Here is a 13,145-nt window from a genome sequence, read left to right as displayed (position 1 = left end):
CTTTACAAGTAATGATATACAAAATATATTAAAAAAAAAAGATGTTTATCCATGAAACAGCAGCATGTCATACTTAAAATGTGTATTTTAACCTTGAAAACTTGAAATGATAAATGGGTTGAAAGCAGTTAAAACATAAGAAAGATTAGATTTTGGTCCACACAGTTTCCTTTAGAAAAAGTATTATTGTTGCATTGTTTCATGCATAAATTGTAAACAAAAATATCAGGTGAGCGACACAGGCTCCTTGGCGCCTCTAGTTTATGGATGTGGCAAACAACAAAAATGATAAACAATACTTTAAATAAGTCAATATGAATGAAATTTTCAATGGAATCCTCACAGGAATTGTAACCCTTAAATTACAATTTAAACACATTTTTTCAATTTTGCTTTATCCTAAAAATTATGATGGATAAACATGATCAACAAGACCATACATTGGCCAACACAGTTTCCATTCAACATGTTGAACACAAATATTATTGTTGCATTGTGCTCAGGTGAGCGACACAGGCTCTTTAGATCCTCGAGTTATGTTTCTGAAACGTCGAATTACTAGAGGTGGTATGCTTTGCATAACAATGTGTGCATTTTTGTTGTTTGAATTATTGCCCTTATTGCGTAGGCAGATGACAGTTTGAAAATAAAAAAAAAAATACCAGCTTGAATTTTCTAAATGTTTTAATAAAGCATTGATTACTTGGACCAGGATACGTTTGATGACCAGCTGTGGTAATAAATCAAAATGGAACATGATGAATTTTCTACTGGTCATTTAAAAAATTTAACAACTATATTCATCCATAACTTCAATAACAGTATGTGAGGTTCTAAATATTTAGTATCTTGTTTTCAGACATTGACTTACAGTCAAAAGCAACAGTATACAATGTTTATATAGGAGATGATATTACTATGGAACAGTGCTGTGATAATCAACAAACACTTATAGCTGTCAAATGGTATAGAGAAGGTGAAAAAAGGACAGAGATAGACCCTAGTGATAATCAGTACAGTGGAGGTGTCCTTGCTGTTCCATCTCTGACAATCAAGCAAACAATTTCGGAGAATGCAGGAAGATATTTGTGCATACTGATATATGATAATGAAGTAACGAAGACGTTTTCATTTAAACTGAAAATAATACCTCAAGGTCTGTATGTCCATTTAGTTGAAAACAAAGTATCAAAATGTTATATTAATATTTGCTCAATACAAATTGTTTTCTTACATACATCTTCAAACCCAGATGCTTTCTTTTTGTAGAATAATATAAATATTTGCTTTCATTGATTTAGTTCGTTTCCAGATAAACCGAGAGATACATATAAAAAAGAAGATGTGGTATGATTGCCAATGAGACAATTCTCCACAAGAGACCAAATGACACAGAAATTAACAACTATAGGTTACCGTACGGCCTTCAACAATGAGCAAAGCCCATACCGCACAGTCAGCTATAAAAGGCCCCAAAATGACAATGTACAACAATTCAAACGAGAAAAACTAACGGCCTAATTTATGTACAAAAAATTAACGAAAAACAAATATGTAACACATAAACAAACGACAACCACTGAATTACAGGCTCCTGACTTGGGAAAGGCACATACATACAGAATGTGGCGGGGGTTAAACATGTTAGCGGGATCCCAACCATCCCCCTAACCTGGGACAGTGGTGTAACAGTACAACATAAGAACGAACTATAAAAATCAGTTGAAAGAGGCTTAACTCATCAGATGGATAAAAATACAAATACTACAAATACAAGTGGACGTGGCAGGGTAATTGTACATCCAAACAACAAAAAGACACTAAGTACAGATCTGAGAGTACTCGCAGTTACTGACAGCTAGTTCAAAGTCACTAACAACTAATAAAAACAATCATGCATCTAAGACTAAATTATCAATCCGTTCACATCCAATCTCCAATGGATTTAGTGTAAAGACGTCATAAACAGTCAGAGAATAACATGACCTTGTGCAATGCCAAGATACAGTTACAGAAAACAAAATCAATATTAGTATCAGTTGTCAGTTTGTTTTCGATCTATGAGTTTGACTGTCCCTCTGGTATCTTTCGTCCCTCTTTTAGTTCCAATAAAACCAATATTTAATGATATAATTATAGTGTTGAATTGTTAACCTTTTAGAATAAGTTTATTTAAAGAATCGATAAGTTTACCAGGATCGTTTCTAAATTTCCGGGCACGGTAAACAATATTGCCGTAAACTGAGGATGTGCAATCCCATTTGAAATAAGTTTTCTACAGGTACAACCAAACTTCAAAACCAAATCTTTATATCTGTGGAAGAATTTAGTAAAGTTTTTAAGTAATTTGTGGTAACGAAATCCCTGGCTTAATAATTTATCAGTAATTCATAGATTACGTTCGTTAAAATGTATATATATGAACAATCGTAATGGACAATTTATGACCATTGTTAGTGCACATGTAAATGAAGTATATACAGTTCATTATATTTTAGAAAGGTATAATAATATCCTCTTTATATATGAATTACTAAATTAATACCATTATGTTAAAATGACAAAGCATTAGGAATACAATTTGATTTGACATATTGTGAAATGTCTACTGTTTGTTTCTTATGCAATGAATGAGGTGCATGTGGAAAACTTTTGATTTATAATTAACATCATTAAGTAAAGCAGTCAGTCAATATGGAATTAAAATATAATAAATGTTATTGGTAGCTATCTTTCCAAAAAGAAGGTACACTAACATTCAACCCTTCTCTAGGATTTTGGGTGGTATGTTAGTGAATTCATCTTATCTCTATTTCAGTTCGTCCCTCCCTCCATTAATCCAGTAATTATCTTTGCCACTCTTTTCACGGAAAATACTGTCAATACTTTGAATTTTCAGTATGTTGAAAGAACTTTTTTAGTCACATATTTCTACAATACTACTAAACTTCATGTTTGGTCAGCAGCTCATCATAGTTATGTCTGCGATAATAGAGATGATTTCATCTTCCCAAGTATCATCTTTCCATTTCTATGTAGCAACATTCTAGCAGCGCCTGCATATGGGGTATATATCTCCCACTTGATACAATATTCCAGTACTTGCATTTCCTATCATTATTTCTTTGATACAGGATTACTGCTTACAAGGAAGCTGTTAAACCAAGAGTTCCATATAGTGAAGTTGGAATCATCCCTTTGAAAATTTAACAGATGCCATCACCAGTTGGCTTACACTTAAGACTGAGCAACACGAACCACACCAAAAACTGGGGGTGATCTCAGGTGCTCCGGAAGGGTAAGCAGATCCTGCTCCACATGTGGCATCAGTCGTATTGCTCATGTTAGTACAAACCCGGTATTAAGTCTAATTCGGTAGGTCACATTCGGGAAAAGGGACGGGATTGTAGTTGCGACAATAGGAACATATCCGCTATAACCTGTGAAATAAATATTCCATAACGGTCAACCAACTCGTGATGGCATCCATAAAACTTACGAAGGTGGATTTCAACTTCGCCACTTGGAACTCTTGGTTTAATAGCTTCCTTGTGAGCAGCAACCCTCTATCAAAGAAATCATGATAGAAGATACAAGCCCTGGAATATCGTATCAACTGGGAGATATATACTCCGTATGCAGGCGCTGCTGGAATGCTGCTACATAGAAATGGAAAGTTCACAATTAGGAAGCTGAAATCATCTCTTTTGTCGTAAAGTTTTGTATTCAACCAACCCTAATTGTCAATTTCTAGATGTAAGTCAAGATATGAGACTGACTTGACTGTATCTGTTGTATCCTTTATCTCAAGTTCGATGGGATATATGCGTTCAACATAGTCACCAAATTTTAAATTATTTAGTGAGAGAACATCATCTATATAGCGGAAAGTAAAAATAAAGGATACTGCTAACTTCTTCTCTTTCTTCCTAAGAAGTTCCTGTGTGAAGTCAGCATCATATGAATAAAGGAACAAGTCGGCAAGAAGAGGGAAACAGTTTGTTCCCATTGGAATGCTGATTGTTTGTTGAAAAATACGTCATCCAAACGTGACAAATATGTTGTCAATCAAAAAAAAAGTATCTTAATAATGTCAGTTTAAGAGAGTTTTTCGTTTGAATCAGAATGATTTTTTACAAAGTAGGATTTATCCCTCCCTAGGACAAGATACTTATCCCTTCCTTTTTTTCTCGAATATGACCTAACAAATTAGACTTATCACCGGGTTTGTATTTCCATTAGCAACACTAGGGGTGCAGTATGTTGGAGATGATCTGCGTACCTTTCCGGAGAACCTGGGTGAGATCACTCTTTGCTTCAGGGTTAGAAAATTCACATGACAGATGGTTTATGAACTTGATGATGTCTTATAGCTAGATGTGAGTCTTTTACCAATCTGCTTATGCGTTATGCCATATCACTTGGTATAACTTGCCAAAATTGGTATAAGAGTAACACAATGGGTGTCACATGTGGAGCAGTATCTGATAACCCATCCGGAGCTCCTAACATCAACCCCGAAATTTTGTGGGGTTCTTGTTGCTCTTTCTTTAATTTTCCATTTTCTGTTTTGTATACTGTTGTTTGTCCTTTGGTCGTTTTTCGTTTTTTGACTTGGTATTGTCTGTTTGTTCTTTACTGATGAGATTGAATATCCCTTGGTATCTTTATCAATGATGATTTAAAATGTGTGTACTCTTTTATGATCTGTCAGATACACTTTTCCTGTTTTCGATTGGAGTATGCTTAACACCACAATGCATATCTTCTTGATCTTTTCTGATGTGTTGTGTATGTTGCATTTATTTCGTACTTGTCAATAAGATTCGACTTCCGTGTAAAAAGGTTAAGACTGTGAGGTCATTGTGAGCACTCATAAAACATTTTCAACACCTAAATGTTGCCTCAAACAGTTTTCCCCTCAACGCCATTTATATTTTGTCCCAACGAACAAAGCCCATACAAATCACATCACGTATAAACAAAATGTGACAAAGGTTTTACAGCAATCAATGAAATAATGATCGAAATACTTTTTTATTCCAAATGCCGTTAAACGGCATCTAGAGGTCAACAAATGATCTTCAGTAAAAAAATGTCTCAAACTATAAAAGCCCATGTCGAATGCCTTACAGTGACCTATAGGAGCTTACATTCACATCATTTGGACTTTGGTGGATAGTTCTTTCTTTGGTAATGCTATCACAAATGAAATGACTATCCACCAGAGTCCAAATGATATGAACTGTGAAGGATAGTTCTTTCATTAGTAATCCTATCTTTGTCCAAACTCCTTATTTTAATAACCCATGCAACAAAGTTTTTTTTTACCTGTTGTCCGTCCGTCCGTCAGTCAGTTCTGTTCTTGTCATCTCAACATCTCTAAAACCACACGGCAGAATTTCATGAAACTTTGTAGATAATAAGGACATACTACATGTACTATGTAGATGTGCATTTTGACAGGAAATTATGTTCCAATGTTTTTTCTAGGAGTTGTGTCTCTTTGAACTTAGAATTTTGGCATAAATATACTAAAACAGCAGTTTGTCATCGCAACTACTCGGAAACCAACAATTGTTCCAAGTCTTTCCTAAGGCACTGGCCACCTTAACAAGAAGTAGCACAGGTTAGCTGCTAAATCTACAAAATGAACACACACTGAAATATAGTCTCCTATTATCTCATATGCACAACTTTGGGTTATGTCTTTGGATCAGTTCAAATTAAAGGACCCGCTATCATTGATTCACATGTAGTTATTTTATATACTGAAAAAGTGCTTATCCTTCTTAAGAACTGTAGTTAATGCAATTGTCAGCAAAAGTGCTATATTAATGTTCTTTTTTTGTCCTCGCCATACCTAAACATAATTTAAAATTATTCAACCTACTCATCCAATCTTTCCATGAGTAATTTCTTTCACTTTCTAGAAGTTATGCCCCTTTGAATTTATAATTTTTGCCATAATTTACTTCTGCAACAGTTTGTCAGCGCAACTCCTTTGAAACCACACAACAGAATGTATGAAACTTTGTATTAAATGAGGACATAATATGTAGATGCTTTTACAAGAAATTTTTGTCAGATAACTTTTGTATGAGTTATGAGTCTTTGAATTTAGGTATATAGTGAGATTTTGTCTGCCCAGGGACAATGTGGGGGCGTGGGTATGTCAGCATATTCACAGGGGTTCTTTGATTATGGGCCGGGTTGAACGAAGTCCAAAACCGGCTTATAGTATGGTGATGTCGGCCGGGCGGGTGGATGGTCAAGCGGGCAGTCAAAAGTGGATACCTAATTTGTGTAATCAACTCTTCTACAGTTTTCAACCCGAATCCCTTAAACTTCACAGAAATATTGAACATATGTTGAAGTTGTGCATCTGCTATTGTAGAATTGTTTTAGGACTTTTTTTCATTTTTTCTGCAACCGGACCATTTGAGACTTTGACCTATTTTATTAGTGTAAAGTACTACAGTTGTGTATAAATTTAACTGAGATCTCAAAAGATCTGGCATAAGCACAAACTTTCCTTTAAAAAACAGGACAGACATGACAGATATATACCTTTCAAAAATATGTTTTACTTAATTGTGACATTACATTTTCATTTCCTGTTGTTTTCTCTACAAACATGACATAGGCCCTCACAGCCCTTTAGCAGGTACCAGTTGTATTTCCTATACATAAAGGAGTTAAAACATGGCTAGAAATATCAGTTATATAATGACTTAAGTAGAAAAAAAAAATGTTTTTTTTTGTCTCATAGATACAAGGATTAAAATTGTGTACGCAAGACTAGTGTTTCGTCTACAAAATACACACCAGTGGCGCTTGAATTAAAAAATTTGAAAGGCCAAATAAAGTACGGATGTCATAGAGCAACCTATTGGTGTTTCTTTTGTCTTATTGACATCCAATGTAAAGTTTTCTAATGGGTTAGTTTCAGAATACGTTCTTATGGAAGATCATTTTTTTTTTTAAATTTAAATTTAAATATGTTGTTTCTGATGACAAAATGGAGGTAAGCTTTATATTTTATATTTTCACCCTTTAATGCTGTTCGGGAGTTATGCTTTTCGATTGATAGAAAAATGTTACTTATGTCATTTCTCTGTCATAAACTGAGAAAAGTTGAATCAAACCTGAGCTAATTTCAATATGTTTTTTTCTTATTGTAAAATTTAGGTCAAGTTAATTTTGAATTTTTTTCACTTTTTCTATTCTAGAGTTATGTTCCATAATTGATAAAAAAAAATGTTGTTCTAGTTAAATAATTACAGAACAGTTTCAAATTTTAAAATGTTTCTCATGGCAAAATCCAGGTCAAGATTGAAGTTTCAATATAACCATTTTAACTTTTGCCATTGAGAAGTTTTGGTGTTAAATAGGGAATGAATTCATAATTTTCATTCCGTGCAATATTTTGAGAACAAATTCATTTCAAATTTTAATCTCTTTTTTCTAATGACAAAATGAAGTTCAAGTTTGATTTAACAACTTCCACTTACGATGTAACAAACTGTCTAGCAGTTGTGGCCTATGATCATGTTGATAACTGTTACATTGACTCTAATACATGGAACACCAACAACCCAGTTTGCTGCCATTATGACAGCCTCTTGTTAAATTATTAGTGATATACTATCGATATATCGAAAGCTGTTACATAGACTTTCATGTAACATGTAACATTAAGATACAGTCTAAGTTAACAGTTTTTTAGACACCAATGCTTTGCAAAAGCTTCATGGAATATTATGAAACTTTGACAGAGCTTTGTATATCAAACCACATTAGTCATTTAAAAAGTTTGAAAATATTTTTTTTCTTCCATTTTCCTATTTTACTGTTTAAAGGACTTATTTTTGCAGTTATTGACACTAAATTACAGCATGAGGACAAAGCTTTTAGACATTAATGACTTTGTCAAATTTTCATAGAATTTAGTGAATTTTATCAGAAGCTTTTTATGATTAAGAGATAATATCTAAATCAACATTTTGAAAATATTTTTTTTCATTTTTGTCTCGCCTTCAATTAAAGTCAAGAAAACAAAACAACAGGATTACAGCAGCAGAGTCGATGGTGTAAATTTTTTGTAAAAAATTAAATATACTTCATGGGATAAAAGACCTGAATTCTTCATACCTTGTTTACATTTATGTAATGTTACATAGTTTCTGTCCGTCATATGTTCATCGTACTTGACATCATTTTCATGGTTCAGCGAATAGTTTTTTGTCATATGAATTTCTCACCTGTTATAAGTTATAGTATAACTATATTTGGTACATAGGATCCTTGCAAGGTCTACGTGTCGGGCTGACCTCTACATAATTTACTGGATCAGTGATCAATGTCAGGTTTAGTGTAAACAATATTTTATTTTGAAAATAATAATAACGTAAACATTACAAAATGACAATTTTATTGGGATTGGAAAACAAGTGAATTTTCACTTTTACAAATTCCTCTCCCAGGTGTCAGGTTTAAGTGGTCAAACCTTTATTACAGATACTATAAGCAGTAGCTGAACTATATTTCTTGTATGGAATGATTGTATGGTGTCGATGTCTGTATGGCAGGTTTCATTTGACCTTGGATTCATTTTCATGGTACTTTGATCTAGTTAAGTTTTTGTATTTTTGTCCGTTTCTCATATACTTTAAGCAATAGGTGAACTAAATTTGGTGTATGGAATGATTGTAGATGTACACGAAGAATATTGCAAGGTACAAACATGTTTGTCTGGCAGACCCTATATGACCTTGACCTCATTTTCATTGTTTATTGGTCATTGTTAAATTTTTATTGTAAGGTCTGTTTCTCAGGTACTATAATGAATGATAAGGTTATCTATATTTGGTGTATGGAATGATTGCAAGGTGTACATGTCTGTCTGACAGAGTTCATCTGATCTTGATCTCATTTTCATGAATCATTGGTCAGTGTTAAGTTTTCACGATAAGGTCTGTTTCTTAGGAACTATAAGAATGATAAGCATTAGGTCAACTATAGTTGGTGTGTGAAGTAATTGTATAGTGCATATACATGTCTGGCTTATTCTTCTGACCTTGACTTCATTTTCATGGTTCAAACGTCGACTTTAAGTTTATATTGTTACGGCTGTTTTTCAGATAAGTTCGGCAATATGTTAGCTAAATGCGGTGTACGGAATGATTTCAAGGTGCACATGTCTGGTGGAGATCATCTTACCTTTACCTCATTTTTGTCCCCCGCGCGACGCATTGCGGAGGACATTGAAATACCGGGTTGTCTTTCCGTCTGGTCTTGTTAGCGCTCTCACGTGTACAATTCTTGCCAGATTTTTATAAAACTTGTATCATAGGTTTCTGTCAGCAATGCCTCAGACAATTTCGAAAATCAGTGCCGATCAACTATTTTTCAAAGAGTTGTGCCCCTTGGAAATATTAATTATATGGAAAATTTCATTGTTGGGGCTCTCATGTGTACAATTCTTGCTAGATTTTTATCAAATTTATATCAAAGTTTTATATCAGCAATGACTCGGACAAGTTAGAAAATCAGTGCCGCTCAAATATTTTTAAAGGAGTTATGCCCCTTAAAAATATTATTTATATTGGAAATTGCATTGTACTTGCTCTCAAGCCTTCATTTCTTTACGATATTTGTAAAAAAAAATTAAGTAACAAACAAAATTTTTTTTTAGTTATTTCCCTAGGATAGATAAAAGAGGGACGAAAGATACCAGAGGGATAGTCAAACTCATAGATCGAAAACAAACTGACAACGCCATGGCCAAAAATAAAGAGACAAACAGACAAATAATGGTAAAGATGACACAACATAGAAAACTAAAGACTGAGCAACACGAACCCCACCAAAAACTGGGGATGATCTCAGGTGCTCCGGAAGGGTAAGCAGATCCTGCTCCACATGTGGCACCCGTCGTGTTGCTTATGTTATTACAAATCCGGTAAATAGTCTAATACGGTAGGTCACATAAAATATGTGCAGCGTGGAGGACATTGGAACTCTGTTCATTTATCATGGATAATTTTGTGTAATACTTTGTAGTATAACCTTTTTGTCTGAGACTTGATTAAATTTATAACGTGTTGTTTTCATTTTTTTCAACATAAGTTGAATCAGTATAGCAGGCAAGACATTTCAGAGTGTGCACTTTTTTATTTTATTTCTGCAAGTAGCCTTTACATACATACATAACACTGACATCAGCACTCGCGGGTGAGACTAAACGTTTATATTGCAGTCATAATTATAAACGTTTATGTTATTTTTCAATTATGTCTTCCTCATAAGATGACTATTTATTAGGATGAAGAGAAGAAGAAGATTCTAAATAATGTATATTGGTGTATATCTATATCACTATATTTATGTTACATATTTTTTCAGTCAAGATTTACAAGGCAATTTTAGAACACAGAAAAGATAAAACATTTTTAAAGCCAGCCGTTTGTAATACTATAGATATACAAATGCAAGAAAATAACATAGTGGTCATCACTGGCAGAGAAGGAACAGGGAAAAGTAAAATATGTCTGGAATTAGCTTCATTTTATGAAAATAATGATCATATGATTATTAAAGCAGATTTATCAGAAAATTACACAATATATACAGATATTGTCCATCCATTAATATTACTAATAATAGATGATGAAAAGTACACTCAAGATTCTCTCAATGACTTTATGAAACACCATTCACAAGTTTTATTGAAAAGAAATACCAAAGTGATATTGACCTGCAGGAATTTTGATTTAGACATTGTGAAAAGTGTACCAGAAATAAATAAATTGAAGAATGAAGCATTTATAGACATAAACAGTTGTTTAACAGCTAAAGAAAAAGAACAAATGTTAAAAAGGCACATGAAAGTGAATAACATTGCAATATCAGCTTCCAGTCAGGGTAATTTCAAGGATCCAAAACTTTTGACTGATTTGTCTGTACAAGTTACACTCGATGAACATGCCATCAAAAAAATTAAGAATGAAGAACCATGGAAGGGGTTCCCCGTGTGTGCTTCATTGTTTTGTTCTGAAAGAATTTTTTTGCATTTAGGAGAAAAATATTTTATCAATCCTCCAAGATTTCTTGTTGAAGAACTGAAAGAACTTTATAAAACTGCTAGAAAAAACTCGAATTCTATAGACAGAGTAAATGAGTACTGTATTCTAGTTTATATTTTGGTAAATAGTAATCATTATCTAGATCTAAATGATCATAATCTCTGCAGAAAACTTGCTGAATTATATCAAATATTATTTCGGTTTGAATTCATACCTGAAAACCCTGGTTCAAATGAAGATCAGAAAATATCAATAGAAAAAGCAGCATACAGAATGAACAACAAGTACCTCAAACTCCACGACGGCATTTACAAGTTTATTCATCCATGTATGTCAATAGCAATGTTCCTGTCATCTGATTATATGGTTCTTTACCTACTGCAGATTGGTTCATTACATGATATAACTGAGTTAATACGGAGTGAAGTTTATACTGCTTTGGAAAATGAATTAGTTATTAAAATTGATACAGAATATCATCACATCCTTTGTGAGAGGTTGGTGAGACATGTATTTGAAAATCATGTCTTACTGGAGCTTGTTGCACAATACATTTACTTATACTGGAGTTCATCAGGTAATGAGCTTGTAAACAAGATGTTTAGCCATATTGAGTTTGTGTTTTATCAAAGGTTTGGGATACACACGGAGAACCTGCAGCCTCTTGGAAACGACAGTTTGTCTGACCACAGCATTACATTAGAAAATAAAGTTTCTTTTCATAATATTATTGTATTAAATGATCAGTTAACATGTCAAGGAAGATATCCATGGATTTACAGACACGATGCAGCAGATTTTTGTATACTAAGTGGGTTGGTTACGGCAGCAATTGGTAAATATGCAACCAACAGAAAGCAAACTTTTAGAATTCTGTTGTCAGAGTTTCAAAGAAGGATACAGTCTGAATCTTTTGCAGAACTATGGAGTAAACCCTTAGATTTCCATGGAAACACATTTTTTCATTATCTGATGCTTTTCAGACAGGAGGAAGCTTGTCTAATCTTATGGGTCAATGAAGGAAGAAAAATTTTATTTGATACAGAAAATGTTCATAAATATACTCCACTTGATTTTGCAGCATATTTGGGAAAGGTAAAAATATTGGAAGTTCTGAATTTGAAGACTAATGTTTCAAAGAAAATAAAAGACAGACTTCAAAGACTTGCTAAAAGTGGGAAGAATGAGTTTTATAATGAACACACAAAAAAAACAACTTATGACCAATCTGTGATCCACAAAATCAAGGATGAGGGTGCTTCACCTGGAAATCTTCAATGTGAAGACGTTGGAGATGAAAAAGAGGACATAAAAAAATTATTGAAAAGGGCTTCCAGTCGCAGTAAGAATAAACATATTAAAGCAAAAAAGCAAGTTAAGAATGAGTCTGAATCAGAATTTGATGATGTTTTATGCTTTGATGTTTTTATGATGAATATTGTTGATTTTGGGGAAAACGAAGATTATCAGTCAAGTATTAAACTTTTATGTAAATAAATTGTTTAAATATATTATATTTAAGGAATTGTCAACACATACTAATTAGGCTTTATATTAAAAGAATTTGTTACATTCTTATAAAATCTTATTAGCTCATATGGGTCATACAAAGTAAGTGGGTTTTTCACCACCAAATATATCGGTGGCTGCTTTACTTAAATTAGAACACAAGTACCAAAGTAAGACGAAGTGTCTTTATATCTTGAACACAATTATAAACGTGAAAAAAAAACATGAGAATGTAAAAATCCATTACCACCACAAACTTAGAAAATGACTTCTTGATGAAGTTATCGCCCTTAAGTGAAGATTTTTTTCTTAAATTATCTTGAAGGTCTTTTAATTTAAATCCGTGTGGATAAATAGAGCTTGTCAACAGAATAAAATATCAGCAAAACAAAGTTCTACAAACACCATAGGACTTAAATCATCATTTGACATCAGAAACAAATGCCCTTAGTTAACCCTGACATCGCCTGAAGAATGCACAAAAATGCCTGAATGAATTGCTTCCTAGAATGCGAGACATAAGGATACGATCGATGGCAAAGACATGTT

The 13,145-nt window shown here is 33.2% G+C and overlaps 1 protein-coding gene across 1 annotated transcript; it reads left to right on the top strand.

The window, feature by feature from the left end:
- The first annotated feature begins 864 nt into the window (after nt 1–864).
- On the top strand, nt 865–12,584 carry LOC127737209 (uncharacterized). The gene is made up of 2 exons (XM_052247742.1): nt 865–1,156; nt 10,408–12,584. Exons 1-2 carry the CDS (start codon nt 919–921, stop codon nt 12,582–12,584), a joined length of 2,415 nt encoding a protein of 804 aa, XP_052103702.1. The 5' UTR covers nt 865–918.
- The last annotated feature ends 561 nt before the right edge of the window (nt 12,585–13,145 follow it).

This window comes from Mytilus californianus, unplaced genomic scaffold, assembly GCF_021869535.1.
Source record: "Mytilus californianus isolate M0D057914Y unplaced genomic scaffold, xbMytCali1.0.p SCAF_4, whole genome shotgun sequence".
In the NCBI taxonomy this organism is placed as follows: domain Eukaryota; kingdom Metazoa; phylum Mollusca; class Bivalvia; order Mytilida; family Mytilidae; genus Mytilus; species Mytilus californianus.
The sequence above is the reverse complement of the archived record's forward strand: the minus strand, read 5'-3'. Positions and strand labels throughout refer to the sequence as shown.